General features: G+C 52.7%; 7 protein-coding genes across 7 annotated transcripts; 2 read left to right on the top strand and 5 right to left on the bottom strand.

Annotated features, from left to right (window-relative positions):
• Positions 1-415: 415 nt before the first annotated feature.
• Positions 416-915, top strand: IAQ61_007708 (uncharacterized protein; the record flags this gene model as incomplete). Its single annotated transcript, XM_066097696.1, is given in 3 exon segments — positions 416-519; positions 538-618; positions 749-915. 3 exon segments carry the CDS (start codon positions 417-419, stop codon positions 913-915), a joined length of 351 nt encoding a protein of 116 aa, XP_065952193.1. The 5' UTR covers position 416.
• Positions 916-1,818: 903 nt separating this feature from the next.
• IAQ61_007707 (uncharacterized protein) lies at positions 1,819-2,826 on the bottom strand (the record flags this gene model as incomplete). Its single annotated transcript, XM_003842104.2, has 1 exon — positions 1,819-2,826. The coding sequence occupies one exon, from the start codon at positions 2,824-2,826 to the stop codon at positions 1,819-1,821; it is 1,008 nt and encodes a 335-aa protein (XP_003842152.2).
• A 788-nt stretch (positions 2,827-3,614) lies between these two features.
• Positions 3,615-5,060, bottom strand: IAQ61_007706 (uncharacterized protein; the record flags this gene model as incomplete). Its single annotated transcript, XM_003842105.2, has 3 exons — positions 3,615-4,159; positions 4,258-4,815; positions 4,982-5,060. The coding sequence occupies 3 exons, from the start codon at positions 5,058-5,060 to the stop codon at positions 3,615-3,617; spliced, it is 1,182 nt and encodes a 393-aa protein (XP_003842153.2).
• Positions 5,061-5,582: 522 nt separating this feature from the next.
• IAQ61_007705 (uncharacterized protein) lies at positions 5,583-6,365 on the bottom strand (the record flags this gene model as incomplete). Its single annotated transcript, XM_003842106.1, has 2 exons — positions 5,583-6,233; positions 6,345-6,365. The coding sequence occupies 2 exons, from the start codon at positions 6,363-6,365 to the stop codon at positions 5,583-5,585; spliced, it is 672 nt and encodes a 223-aa protein (XP_003842154.1).
• Positions 6,366-7,075: 710 nt separating this feature from the next.
• Positions 7,076-7,468, bottom strand: IAQ61_007704 (uncharacterized protein; the record flags this gene model as incomplete). Its single annotated transcript, XM_003842107.2, has 1 exon — positions 7,076-7,468. The coding sequence occupies one exon, from the start codon at positions 7,466-7,468 to the stop codon at positions 7,076-7,078; it is 393 nt and encodes a 130-aa protein (XP_003842155.2).
• Positions 7,469-7,856: 388 nt separating this feature from the next.
• On the bottom strand, positions 7,857-11,186 carry IAQ61_007703 (uncharacterized protein). The gene is made up of 4 exons (XM_066097695.1): positions 9,217-11,186; positions 9,074-9,153; positions 8,344-9,022; positions 7,857-8,293 (listed from the first exon to the last, which is right to left on the bottom strand). Exons 1-4 carry the CDS (start codon positions 9,248-9,250, stop codon positions 8,100-8,102), a joined length of 987 nt encoding a protein of 328 aa, XP_065952192.1. The 5' UTR covers positions 9,251-11,186; the 3' UTR covers positions 7,857-8,099.
• An 854-nt stretch (positions 11,187-12,040) lies between these two features.
• Positions 12,041-14,185, top strand: IAQ61_007702 (uncharacterized protein; the record flags this gene model as incomplete). Its single annotated transcript, XM_003842110.2, has 4 exons — positions 12,041-12,228; positions 12,396-12,507; positions 12,589-12,601; positions 12,750-14,185. The coding sequence occupies 4 exons, from the start codon at positions 12,041-12,043 to the stop codon at positions 14,183-14,185; spliced, it is 1,749 nt and encodes a 582-aa protein (XP_003842158.1).
• Positions 14,186-14,306: the final 121 nt, after the last annotated feature.

Raw genomic sequence — 14,306 nt, 5'->3', positions numbered from 1 at the left:
TGCGGGAACCAAGTTGTACGCTCGTGATATCGCTGGATTGTAAATGTCTATGCCATGTTGTTTGGCGTGGTGACTGCTGTGGCTCTTTCCTTTTTCCGAGCACCCAAAGACAAAGTTTCTCAGAATAAGAGCCACCCTTTACTTTACGACCTGTGGTAATGATACATCTTGCACCCAACCCCAACATGCCCTCCGTCAGCCCCCAACACCACATGCCGTGTTCACTGAATTCGTCCCCTACCAAGCTAGAGAGCCAAACGTAAAGTGCACACAGCCTCCATCTCGCTCTTCTCGAATACGTTCAAGTCTTTTCTTAGAAACGCGTTTAGATCTTGCTTTGGGGTTGTTCTTGCATTGTGGAATATTGAGGGAGCAAGGGATTCAGCGGCTCTGTTGTGTTTCATATATTCAACAGCATGGCGCGCTTCCGAAAATATCATGCAGTGACGGGTGAATACGAAGCATGTACATGGACAGTCAATTCGTCTAATAGTGTCCCTAAAGACCGCCACCCTAACCGTGCCTAGATGGCGATAGAGAAGGGTTCTCGAGAGCGTTTTCTGAGCTTTGAGATGGACATGGAGTTAGGTTCCAAGTATACCGCAAAGCCTACCACCAGTACGAGATCATGTTCAAAACGACTAAACCTGCTGCCCATCTTCGATTTCAGCACCACGCAGACGAGCGTCCATGGTCTCTTCTTGTGTTCCTTCTGCGCTCCTTGATGTACTTCCTACTCGATGCTCAGCCTCACCATCTTGCGACGAGTTTATTATTCGAGTCAGCTACGAAACCCTCGGCAACACAGCGTCGTTGCAGGTGGAAGAGGCATTCGTGGCGTCAAACACACCCCCACGTCGCGAGGCATCAAAGAAGTCGATCCCGGATTTTCAAATCGCTGCTGCCGCAATATAGCCTCCTGGTATAGCTGGTGTGACATGCATGTGCGTTCACGAGCTGTGAGCACTTCGAACTGAGCTTGTATCAGACTGTCGAGATGAGGCCGAATCCACTTTTCTAGATCTCGCAGCATGCAAGGTGGTGGACTCGGTACCGGTATGGGTATTCTAGCTAAATAAACAGAATTAGTAAATTTTTAAATAAATTAGACTGTTAGCTACCCACTCGGCTGCTTTGCCCCAGTTGGTCCAAGAATGATGTTCTCACTATACCGGTACTGCCCCTTTTCCCAATCCCCCTTTGTCCAATAGATTTTATCAGACCAACAAGGAAAGCCAAGAGTCATGTACCGGTAGTCTTCAATCAAAAGCAGGCCTGGCTCGCTGCTTGTTTGTCTCGTTTGAGATTCATCTCACTTTTCTGCATATCTAGAAGCACGGATATTTTTCGTCTTCATTGGTCAATACTCTGGCGACTCTCGAATCAAAAAGGTACAAAACAAATCGGCCTCATCCCAAGTCCAGGCCAGGCCAAAATACAACGCGCTGAAAATAATGATTATGCAAAGGGCGCCGAGATGTCAAACACATCCACCAATGCATTCCCCCCAAGCTGAAATTATCCCACACATCAATTCGTCCGAGACCAAAAACACATCAAACCAATAACTCATCCCCCATCAGAATCCCGCCTATCCCCATTCCAAGGCCCACAAAGTAGCACAGGAAACTGCAACATCTCCCGCCTCTGCTCATCATGTACACGGCCAACCCGCATTAGAGCCACCATTTGCTCCCCCGATTCCCCCACAATCTTGTTGTTTCATTACATTCCGACATGGCAGATCCACAGGGCCACCGCTTCAACCCATGAAAACCCTTAAAAAGAATAATACACCAAGAACAAAGCCGTCCTATGTCAAGAAGGTGGCGTAGAAGGAGGAATACGACGCGGTATCCGCGTACCTCTTTGCACTGTTGAAGGAGTTTCCCTTCCTCGACCAGCTCCAGGCCGCGCACCGGTACGCAACGGAGTCAGCGGTGTAGACGGCGGTCCCGCTTCCGAAGCCGAAGTGAAGAGATGTGAGATGCGGGAATAATCAAAGTCTGCAAAGAATGGGTTTTCTTCGTTTGAGAAATAGGAGGGACGGGCAGGATCGGAAGCGTTTAGGGCACGGATTCGGGCGTCGAAGCGGCGGGTTTCGGAGTCTGTTGATGGGCTGTCTGATTCATCGGCTTCGTGCTCGTGGGTTTCGTATTCGGCCTCGTCGTCGTCGTCGTCGTCGTCCTCTTCATCTTCGTCTGCCCAATCACCCTCGCCGTCGATATCCTCCCACCAAGGAATTTCCGGCGCTTGCGGATCGCGGAGCGCAGGTAGGAGACTGGGTTGCGGATCGGGCACATAGAGCTCGCAACGGCAATTTGGGCACGTTCCCCGCCGGTCGCCGTTGCGTGGCGCGCTGCGATCGAACCAGGGGATGATGCACTCGGTGTGGAACATGTGGTTGCAGGCATGGAGTCTGACGACGTCTCTGAGCAGGCGCTCGAGGCAGATGGTGCAGTTGACTTGTACTTGTGCTATGAGGATCCGGGATGAGACGCGCGTTACTCCAGTCATGTAGAATTCTGGTTGCGTGCGGAGGGGTGCGGTGGTGATGGAGGGTGTAGAGTTGTGGTCTGAGGTCTGCGTTGCGGAAGATGTGTTCGTGGAAAGATTGACTCGGGACATTGTGACTGTGAGTGGATCCAGGGACCAGGGGAGTTCTTCATTCTCTTCTTCTTCCACTTCTTCCTCCTCTTCTTCCTCCTCCCTCTCCCCCTCCTCTCCCTCCTCCAGCTCCTCTTCCCATTCAGCACTCCACACCATCGGTAACTCGAACCCAACCCCGCCACCCCACACAGTCTCATTCATATCCGCATACTCCATATCTCCAAAATTGCCCAAGTACCCAACTTACCCCGTTCCCCAGAGCGCGAGCGACCTATCCAGCGTGAAACAAGCGTCATTGTTTGCGCCAGCCAAACATCCACCTCTTATATATGGCATACCTATTCACCCCATATCCCTCAGCGCTATTCTGCAGCGCGCGCAAGCACATTGATCAAACGTTGCTTCAGGACATACAAGCCTGCATAAGCCCGTAACAAACTCTGTGCCTGGGAGGATGGCTGCATTTGTGGCGAGATGTGTGGGCAAACGCCATACCAGCAGACCGGTATGACAAGCCTGCACAAACTGTAACCCTGGGGGAAGATGGGGCCAGTAAATCATACACAACATCCCAACCCACCCCTTTCCCCATCCACACACCAACCTCCCTCAACGCAACACACTCTACCATATTTCTCCAGACAGCATAGCCGTTTTCCAAACGGTCATTGTCGTTTGCAGCGTTGGGGATGACGAGCTAGACTGATGGCGAGGCATGGAAGCGGGTTCTTTTTTTGGGCGTAGCACAGGGGGGACACACCGACCTAGGAATATGCAACTTTTCTATTTCTCTGCGATTTTGTACAGACATGGCCCTGTCAACTGCTCGTAGAACATCTAGATTGAGGGGGAGAGAGGGAAAAAGAAAGGAAAGAAAGGAAGGAAGAAAGAAAGAAAGAGAACACACAACGGAAATGAAATTGAAAATGACCCACGAAATTCCTCAACGCCAAATCCCAATGCAACCCCCCTCCCCAACACCTCAATCCACAACCCCCCAATCCTCACTCCCACCCCTCCTTCTCCTTCGCCGGCGTCCCCAAAACCCCCAAATCCGCACCCCTTCCCTTCCGCCCCTTCCTCCCCATCACCTCAATCGCCCAATCCATCAACTGCCACGCCCAACTGCCCGCCACCATGACCCCACTAATCACATTCACGAGGCGGACGAGCAGCCGCCAAAACCCGCCCCACTCCTCGACCACATTCAGCATAATCGGCTCAATGTCAAACTTGACAAAGACGCCGGGGACGTAGTACTCCGAGACGGGGTGCGACTGCGACGTGACTGCGTATTGGTTCGTCTTGACGGCGTGGGCCGAGTTGAACAAGTCTGGGTTTTTGCCGTAGCGGTTGAGGATGTCGAGGTAGGGGATGAGGGAGGGGTCGTCGGTGTAGATGGTGGGCACGATGGAGAGGAAGTATTGGAATTTGTAGAAGTGGTCGTCAGGGGTCGGGGTGATGGCAATGGTATTGTCGAGGGGGTTGGTGAGGGAGGGGTAGTAGGGGCCAAAGGAGAGTTCACGGATGATGTGGGAGAAGTTGAAGGCTGTTGTGGGTTAGTGTCAGTACAGTCTGCATCCCTCGGTTCTTGTTGCTACGCGTGTGCTTGTTTGACGGTGTTGGCTGAGTTTGGGTACAACTTACTCTTGTGATCCAAATGCACGCCATACTCAATGTATCCGTGTCCCCTGGCTGTGATGTGGAAGTCTCCTTGCACCTTGTTGCCCTCGATGCTCCCAAAGATTCTGCAACTATCCGTTTCTCCCCTCACCCGCGGTGTCTTGCTGAACTTTCTCTTCTTAGCCTTGCCCAACTGCTCGTGTACATCAAATTCTTCCTCCCAGCCCGGCGCGCGATCCTCTTTCCCCTTGCCTAGCTCATGTGTGCCCCACTCAAGATTCTTGCCCGTCCACTGGCTCCAGCTGGTCGGGTCCTTGCGCAAGAGGTCACCGGCAAGTGTGCGGTCGCCGGCAGCATCTTGCATATTGACGTGAAGATCAGCGCAGCGCATATGTACAATGATGTCGAGGTTGAGCTGCATGTCATGGGACACACCCTTCTCAACGGAGAAGGTCTGCGTTGTGGTGCCAGCCATCCAGCGGGAGATCTCGGACCAAGAGAGGTAGAGACATGTCAGAATGAGCGTGGCTGTCCAGCCAGAGGAGTTGCGACCTTGGACGAGGTATGTTTTCTTTGTTTTTGCTGGTAGGAACAGTCAGTGTGAGGTTCCAGGTGCCTGTGGTGCTACATGAGATCTGCTTGCTGAATCGCCAAGGCTTCGTCTGTCTTTGAATAAAGTCGCGAACTCTGAGACTGCTCGTTCTTCGCCTGCCATGAATTCTCTGACCGCCAAAGAAAGATCACTTACGGAAAGCATCAAAACTGGACACGATGCCCCCATTCGCAGGTCCAAACGCATCGTCGCCATGCTCCCTAAAGCCGTTCATCCTGAACGCTGTCTTGAAAGCTGAATGGTAAGATCCAAATGCTGCAAGGCTATTCGCAACACCAAGTTCTGTGAGCTGGACGTGTAAGGAATGTGAGTCGCGAAAAGAGCGACGTGGCTGATTGGATTGTAATTGGCGTCGCTCACCATCGCGAAAGGCCACTTGGAGTTGCGGACCCTGGGCGGGCAATGTCCGTGCCCGCGGAAGAGGCCCGATTGGGATTGCTCCGCCACGTGCAAGCTTTACCTCAATTACTCAGAACTCTACTTCTACTATCACACCGTAGAACAGCTGTTGCATGATGAGATATAGATGAGCATGCAGACATCGTCCTGTAGACTAGCATCTCTGATACTGGAATAGTATTGTTTACTAGCTGGCCATCGCAGTGGAAAACGGACACTTTCTCATCAACCAACTACCTCAGTAGGTAGGTATCCTCGCACTGGTCAGTATTGTCTCATCCCATCCCATCCCAGCGCAACCTCAACCTCAACCCCATCCCCATCTACATAACCCCCCCTACGCAGCCTCATCCCTCGCCAGCCCACTGAACCTCCCATCCCCGCCCTTTTCCAACCCCCCTTTCCCCCCTCCCGCAACCGCACTCGCCCTCTTCGCAAACTCCAGCTCCGCCACGCGCCCGGGATCATTCTCCGTCCCAACCGCGCCAAACTTCTGGTCGCCATGTAGATTGGGATCCTCGGTTACATTGCGGCCCTTGGGCTTGTACACGCCGTTGTCGAGCTCCTGGCCCGCATATGCCTCCAGCGGGGCAATGTTGCCTTGGACAGCGTCGGCGCCGCCTGATGTGGTGGTGGTGATGCCGCGGGTGGTGCCGTGTGAGTTGACGGAGGAGCCGGGGGTGTTGTAGGTTGGACCTACTCCGGATTCGCGGCCGAGGCCCTTGGTCGAAAGGGTTGCTTCTTCCTTCCAGGATTCATGGGCTTCGCGGGCGTGAGCGTCGACGGCGGGGTCGAGGCGGGTGGCGTTGCTGGTGTCGGTGTTGTTGGTCGTGGTTGAGGCGGAGGGTTGCTGTGAGGCCGCGGCTTTGGGGTTTTCGGAGCCAAAGGAACCGTCCTTTTTGAGAGACTCGGCGGCGAGGGAATCAGAGGTTACAGTACCGACGCCTTCATGGATCGGGTTCTTGTAGGATTCGGGGTCCGTGGTGACCTGCGAGGTGAGTTAGTGATATGATGAGGGTTTAGAGACCATGGTTCAGACGGAAATTCGAAGTGTGTTGTTGCAAAATTGTATTCGTGCCAGTTGCAGAAAGCAACATACCTTCTGTCCGTGGTGAGACATCTTTGCTGTGTATAGTTTGTAATTTGAATTGGTGAACGTGATATATCTGGTGTTGCGATTGCAGTCAAACTATCGATATTATAGCAAGTTCAGCGGGATTATTCAAGTACTACAAGTCCCCAGCCCAAATCTAAACAGGTTATACACAACTACGCTTGCGTCATATGGAGGCTATCATGAACTCATCTGTGATGACGTCAAGTATACCAACCCCGCAACGCTTCATCAAATGATTAATCAGTGTAGACTAAAGTCGAATCAGACGTGGCACCCTTCTTGATGGACTAGGGCTAGACTATGCGCGACGGGGTGCAGGGCTTTGGCGCTGGCGCTGGCGCTGGCGCTGGCGTGAAAGTTGGGGCTGGCGTGAAAGTTGGGGCTGAGAGCAGGATAGAGCATCGAAGATGGATGATATAGAACTAGTGGAGACACCAACAAACATCGACAAAAGATCCACAACTGCATTATCTAGAGTCCACATGAGAGAAATTTGGCATATTCAAAGAGAAACACAGAATATTGGTCATAATTCGTTCCATTGGCTGCCGTCAGGCCTGTTCTTTTTAGTCAGGGCTACCATGCCCGCAGTGACAGTATCAACCACCGATCATTATAATACACATGCAACTCCCACGTTGCAGTTTGAATTTCCAACTTCGCCAGCGATTCACAACGCCTCTGAAATCCCAACTCTCAATCAAACCTCAATCCTATCGCTTATAATCCTCGCCAGTGGTCTGCGCAAGACCCTTGTGGTCCTTCTGATTACGCGTAACAGCATCGTTGGGAATACCGCTGAGACCGTCCTTGGCCTCACGAGCCGAAGCACCAGCGTGGCCCGTCGCAGGCTCGCGCAGTGAACCTCCGCCCGAGGAGATACCGCTCTCAATCCCACCAGAACCAACGTTTACGGTACGAGCATCGGAGGAGTTGAAGTCTGAGGCGACGGGTGGCTGGTCGGGAAGAGGGAGGCCGGATTTGCGCTCGTCGACGAGCTGGGGGTCGGCTTTCTTGTCGACTTGGGTCTTGCTTAGGCCTTGTTGCGAGGATACCATTTTGGAAGTTTGTATGGTGAGCTCTAGAGGTGTCAGCATAACCATCATTTTCTAGTGCAGAAGTTCTACATCCAAGATGCAAAATATCATGCGCAAACAATTTGGAAATCTTACCTGCTTTTTGAACTTATTCGCGAGCTTTTTCGAAGTGTGTCAAACGCTCCTTTGTTGTGGAGACGTAATATTGATAGATGGATGGGCTCGTGGTGTTGGTGCTGTAAATTTATAGGTTTGTTGTGAGGAGAGCCCGCCCCACCGTGACGTCAAAACACATCGAAGATGAAAAGTTTCGTAAAGCAGGTCTGAAGTCAGAGAAACGTCACTCGACCGGGATAGTCCTGCTAGGCAAACTGTATGCTCTACCAATTGCGTCTCTATCTGTCAACTACTCTGGAATCGTCAGCTACATATCAAGGAATTCTAAAGTTTACTTGAATATTGTGGCAGCAGCCAAAACTACCAGTTTGATCATATTGTACAAAGACACGGCAAGTATACTGTTTATATGAACTTACTATCAAATTATCCAGTCTGTAGCAGTTTTGAACATGGCTTTAAAGAAAGGCGAAGAGTGAAGAAGAGCGCTAGCATAATGTCTCCCCGCAATGTCGGTACCAGCCAACATTGAGACTTCCAATTCACCGTAGTATCGAAGACTTTCCAGCGTTGTCTATGCCACTCAAGGTATCGAGGCCCAATTGAGAATGAACCAGTCTCGAAAGCGCATTGGCTGCACGTCTGGGAAGAGAGAGTTGAGGTAAGCAGGGACTGCGAAGTCGTACCGGCCTTCCGCCGTTGCCAGTAGTGCTGCTATCTGCCTCTGTCTCGTTGTTTGACCTTCAATTTGTGCAATTCCCATCTGGTACTGAAGATCTGGAAGGTCTGATAAGTATAGGTAGACAACGAGACCCAAGTCTACTTACTTGCAGAATCCTGGTACTCAATACTGGCCCATGATTGATCTGTTCTCTCGTGAGCGGGAACATTGAAAGCCATAAGAAATGGCCACTCACTCCTGCAAGCTCTGATCGTCTCGACGAGCGCATTGACACTCATTCTTTCACCGCACATGGACATCTCGGGAGCCCATGCTATATTGAGTGACCTTACCACGAATCGTGCCACGTCGTAGGCTGAAGTCAGACAAAGGTAAGAGAGATTCTGAGCAGCGTCGTATACGGGCGCTACCGAGGTCATATATCTGGGGTTTGCAATGTAATCGCCCTCCCCCCCGTACCCAGTGTTGGTGCCGATACGGTGAGACATCATCCCATTGACGGCGAAGCGCTCATATAGTACACCGCATACAAATACAGTGTACTGCATGTAGCCTTGATAGCGTTGCAAAGTAGCAATGGCAGAGTCGCGTCCACGATCGAGAATGTTCCTCTGTCCGCGGGCTCCGGGCTGGCCTTCGAATTCAGCTGGTGCGAAACGACGAACGCGGGCTTGGATCGCAGCTTCGATCAGACGAAGCTGAGGCATACCCATGACGGTGGAGATGACCGTATCAACACCCATCAATGCATGCTGAAGCGATAACGGGTCGTTGTAGTCGACTGTCGCACATTCATACCCCTGAGATATCAAGCTCATTTGGTGCTAGCCATGTCAGAAAGATCAGAAAACGCGAGAATTAGAACAATTGCGCACAGTTCGTGACAGAATGACAAGCTGATGACTTGTCGTATCGTGGATCTCTCTCGCGATTAGTAGTGCCAGGCCACATGTACCTTGTGTTGGTGGACCATGTTAGCATAATCTCTAGAGTAAGCTCTAAGGCATTAAAAGCTCACCAGCTATTGCAACACGCATATTTGGGTTTGACATAATTTGAGAATGAATAAACTCAAAGTATAAGACTTTTGAGTGTGCTCGAGGAAGTTCAAGGGTTTCGGTGGATCAGGCATCGAAGGTCTGCCTTTGAGCGTTTCACCGTAGCATGGACATTGATAATCGTGACTCACGGAGGTGGGACTTTATTCGCAGACGGTGAAGCAACGCATGGGCCTATGCGACCGATCGAAGCTACCCGTTAGAACTCCACGAAAACGCAATCCCGAAGAAGCGGGACTACAATATCCGATATTATGATATGAACAGTGCCCTCTATCCCGCCAAATCAAACCAGTCATCTCAATCACATACCGCAAGTGGCAGGAAGTCATAGCAAATGCGCTCAGGATCGCTTTTGCTTCGACCTCGGGAGGACTCAACTGCAACCATCGCCTGCAGCAATCAGGGATTCTCCGTCGGAACTGAGACCTGCAAGATTCTGACGGAAGCTGATGGTGGGTTCCTACCTGGCTGGTGACGGTTGCCTTCTTTCAGCGTCTTTGCCTATGTTGTAGGCTGTAGTGGTATGACCGGTCTTTCTGATCTGATTCGTTGGGGAAGTGGAGATGAGCGCGCCATGTCCCACCTGGCCGTTCCATGAGCGTACCGTGAGAAGATACACATCCTTGGAAGCGTGGGATGGACAACATGTACCATGAGGGGGATGTATGCTGGATCGCCCAAATGACCTCCACAAATAGTCCGCTGTGTCTGCGCATTAGCGGCGGATGTCCCGACTGAGGGGCCGTGCATCATCTGAGCTCGTTGCGTCGATTGTATTCTTGTCCAATGAGGAAAACGTTGTAAAGATTTGCAGTCCTAGTGTGCGAGCGTTCACACAAGGTCATGCACGAGGCTTCTAGTCTTGGTCAACGTCACTGTCCGTGACTGGATGAGCAAGAACGAAGTGAACGTCAAGGCTAGCCCTACGACAAGTCGCGGCTGAAGTTTTGAGATGTTCGCATGACAGAGCCTCCTCTGAAATGGTAGATGGTCGACTCGGAGCGTCATGGCTGGCCCTATCGATGAGCCTCAACGACTGGGCTGGGAAGGATCACCCAGTGCACTGGCTTGGAAATTACCTCTTGAAAGGGTTGCCAATCACTTCAGGAGGAAAAGGGACTATGTTTCGGTGGGAAACGACAAGATAGGAAAATGGGGAGCCAAGACCGGTGACGGTTAGGGCGCTTGGAAGGTTGCACGACGCCGGCCCCGATGGCCCAGAAACCAAGTCCAGGGTATTTGGACGCTGCGCGAAACCCCAAAATGAAGAAGATATCGTCCATGTGCCGCAGATGTTGAGAATTGGCAAGCCATTCGTCCAGCTCTTTATCCCCATGTCTTTTTCACTTCTAGCGAGTACCAAATTGTCTGGTGACGCTTACGTGACTGTGGGGACTTGACAGACAGGAAGAGTACGGCTGTTGGTTACAAGGCTCGTACAAAGTAGAAATCAACATGCCAGCTCTTGCTCTCCCTACCACTTCTGCCTTGAACAGAGTATCTTCACCGGTCGGTGCGGGGTTGACCGAAAGGGCCGTTGACTAACGCGATTGTCCATTGGCGCAGGTGTATGCAGAAGGTCAGATGCTAAGGAGGACAAGCAAGTGACCTCAGACTGGTGCGAAAGTCACATCTGGATTCAGATAGGGAGGGACCAGCATGGCGTACGGTGAGCGCGAGGGTTGCCAAGGGTGGGTGTAAATGCAGGCCAGATTTGGAGAAGGAACCTGGTACAGCACCCAGTGGTTGGCTGCCTAGATGATTACAAAGTGCAAAGGTGACTCCAGGGCTCGATCAGAGCCCACAGGGTCAGAAAGCTGCATGATGTGGGGGAAAGATGAAATTTTTTTTTTCGGGAGAAGCTGTAGTGTGTGGGTGTGTGGGGGTGAGAGAGAGAGAGACAGAGAGAAGACAGAGAGACAGAGAGAGATGGGCAAGGCTTGTCGGCTGTTGATGCTGTCGAGGAAAGAGCGATGATGGAAAGAGTTAGTGCATCACGTGCACACGCGTTGTCTCAGGCACGACCATGAGATGCGGCTTGGGGCGTTTTGAAGTTTGGTTCGAGTTAGGCATCTGTAGCCAAGACGAGGCCCAAGGTTTCGCGACTATACAGCTGTGGGTGATGGCGTGTCTGATGGTCTATGCAGCAACAGCTTACACGCGTTGCAAGTCTTGTACTGAGCGAGCATCCATGTTGCACGCGTAGAAACGCGTTGTTGCATGGGAGACATGGCTTGCGCGCCGATGATGCTGTTGGGTACGGATAGCCAGAGATGGCCGTGAGTCAAGTCTACTGGTATGCCTTGTGCTGGGGAGGAAAGGGAGGCAAGAGCTGTGCTGGAGTCTGCCTTGGTTTCTAGCGAAGGCTGGCCCCGAGTTTGTACCTCCCTATACCGGTAACGGTACGGTACCTACCGGTACATACCAGCTACAAGAAAGTACGCGGTTCAAGACGGGTGGATGCGAGACCATAGGGACAGTAGGCACGTACTGTAGTATCCCCAAGTTCCTGGCCAGCTCGGACCATGTGTGGGTGGGTGACACGCGAAAGTACCTACCAAGGCACCGATTCCCTCCCACCTTAGTTACTCACTTGCCCTGCCCGTACCCTACCTAGACGCGCCTCACAACACTTTTCCTGCCACCCCATTGTCCCTCGTACCCAAGGTAACTTCACCTCGTCTCTTCTACTCCCATGACATGCCCCCTTGCTTGCCAATTGATTCGGCCCCATTCACTCTTTCTCGCCTCTTCCCTCCTGCCGTGACCCAGATGGCCGCCATGTCTGCCTCGTCGCCATTGCCCTATTCGACATGTTCGCCTGCGTCATCACGCGCCACGCATCGCAGACGCTCGACTTTCAGCGGGCAATTGGCTTTTCTCGTGCATTCGCAACAGAGCGTCGCCAACCACATGCCCCCAGATGTCGACAATAAAGCGCTTGCTCGCCAGAAAAGAAGACGCACCAGGTAGGTCTTCGTCGTCGACTTCTGTCCATCTCAAGTGCCCGCGTTCCATGTTGGCTGTGGCTCGACGCGCGCTGGAACGTGCTCGCGCGCGCCGGGATCCATTTCGGCCTACCCCGCGACAAGCCGCACCTCAACATCCCATCAGCGCTGACCACGGCACCCTGCAGCAAGGAAGACGAAGATATCCTCAAGGCAGAATATCTCAAGAACCCAAAGCCAGACAAGACGGCCCGCCTGCAAATCGTCCCCAAGGTTGCGCTTGGCGAGAAAGAAGTGCAGGTACGTATGCTACGTCCACGTCGTGTTTTCCACGTCACCAGTATGCGCAGCCCACATTGCTAACTCCCGTCCTCTATCTAGATCTGGTTTCAAAGTAAGTGTCCTCTGCCACATCTCCTAGCAGGCTGTGTGGAAGCAATGCTACAGGCAGCAGTAGCGGAAACACGATCAAGTTCCAAGAGGAGCGCTTGGGTCTGCCTACCTACCTTGGAGCACAAAATCCTGACTCGAGTTTTTTGTAGACAAACGCCAAAACGACCGCCGCCGTTCGCGACCACTAGAGCCATCCTCCTCAACAGCTTCGTTGATGTCTTCGTCATCCACCATGTCCGACCCGCCGACCGAGGACGAGACGATAGCGCGTGATATCGATAACATCCCGCACCAGCACGAGCCAGAAGTGTGCCCGAAGTCCGACCCACCAGAGCGAGCCCTGACTCCCGAGCTCACCTCGGATGAAACCATTCCTGACTTGCATACCGACGAGGCCACTGAACCCGTGAGGACGGAATCGAAAACCACGCCCAAGCCAGCCCTTCATTCCGAAACGGAGCCACAGACTGTCGAGACTGACGCCACGCACCCCAGTAATCCTCAACAGCCTGCACCATCATCGCAAGGCGCATCACAAGCCCCTACATCATGGATCTCCAATCGTCGCAGTGCCTCGTTCGTTCGGTACAGCGAGGACTATACTGCTGAAGTCATAACATTCCCTAACGCGCCCGCTAAGCCAACCGAGTCATCGCCACCAAGAGCTAGTGCTGCTACACGCTCGCTCAAGCGTAAACATTCATTCGTGCGCTTATCTACGAATGAAGATGGAACCGCACGCATCGTCACAGACCTCGACAAGACGCCTTCACCACCTCACATCAAGACCACCCCTACTTCCTTCGCCCGTGCTACCGCTGGCGTACGACGAAGCTACAGCGCAGCAGGCCTCAACGAGCGACTAGCAGCTGCTGCGCGTGGGGAGCCGAGCCCGAAAATTCCACGAACCTCCTCAAGCATAGGAAGAAGTCGCGACTCTCGCGCATGGGAGTTTTGGTGCGACCCAGACAGTCGATCCACCACAAGCCTCACAACCCGAGCGGAGCAGGAGGGAAGCGGAAGTGCAGCGGACGCAATTGGCATACTCAGGGCAAATCGCAAAATACTAGCCCAAAATCACGCTCGCCAAAACACACCTCTACGGTCACGATCGAATCAAGTACTCGGCAGCCTTGGTAGTCCAGGTGTGAAGAAATCGCGAGGCCCCATGCAACGTGCCTCTACCATCAACGGTCGCTTCTCAACCAAAGAATACAAGCAGAGTGGCGACACGACCGAGTCAGAAGAGTTGCCTGAGACAACATCCGACAAGGAGAACTGGGAGCCAGACGTGCCAAAGTCGGTACGCCGAGATCGTCAGGTCGCCGCCACACCCCCTGCGTCCCGCGCAGCACGTAAGATACTAGGCGAGAACAACGAAGTCCTATCGCAAGCATCGAGTTTAGGTGCTATGCTAGCACGAGAGAAGAGAAAAGGCGGGAAAGTCGTTTTGGATCCTGAAGAGGACGAGGAGCTGAGGCTGTTCATGGCTGGTGAAGGAAGCGGGCGTACGAGTCTCAGTTCAGCGGAGGAGGCGGGGTGTGTGGAGGGCTTGTTGAAGCTCAGTCAAGGCCAGTGGAGATGATGCTATCCGAGGGCAGCACGGCTGCTTTACCAAACTCTTTTTTCCTCTACAAACCATGTGCTTGGCGTTGGGCGTTGGGCGTTGGGTGCTGGGTTGCAGCTTGCGCAAGTGTTGTGCCAGC

This window comes from Plenodomus lingam (genome assembly GCF_022343315.1).
Source record: "Plenodomus lingam strain CAN1 chromosome Unknown contig_3, whole genome shotgun sequence".
NCBI lineage: Eukaryota > Fungi > Ascomycota > Dothideomycetes > Pleosporales > Leptosphaeriaceae > Plenodomus > Plenodomus lingam.
This window is presented reverse-complemented; position numbering and strand designations above follow the sequence as displayed.

What these genes read in the sequence shown, in the direction of transcription:
- IAQ61_007703 (XM_066097695.1), bottom strand. Translation starts at nt 9,250, where the DNA reads ATGTCAAACCCAAATATGCGTGTTGCAATAGCTG. An exon ending in TTGTCATTCTGTCACGAACT is followed by an intron (nt 9,023 to 9,073) that starts GTGCGCAATTGT and finishes TGACATGGCTAG; the next exon opens with CACCAAATGAGCTTGATATC. An exon ending in TGAGTACCAGGATTCTGCAA is followed by an intron (nt 8,294 to 8,343) that starts GTAAGTAGACTT and finishes CAGACCTTCCAG; the next exon opens with ATCTTCAGTACCAGATGGGA.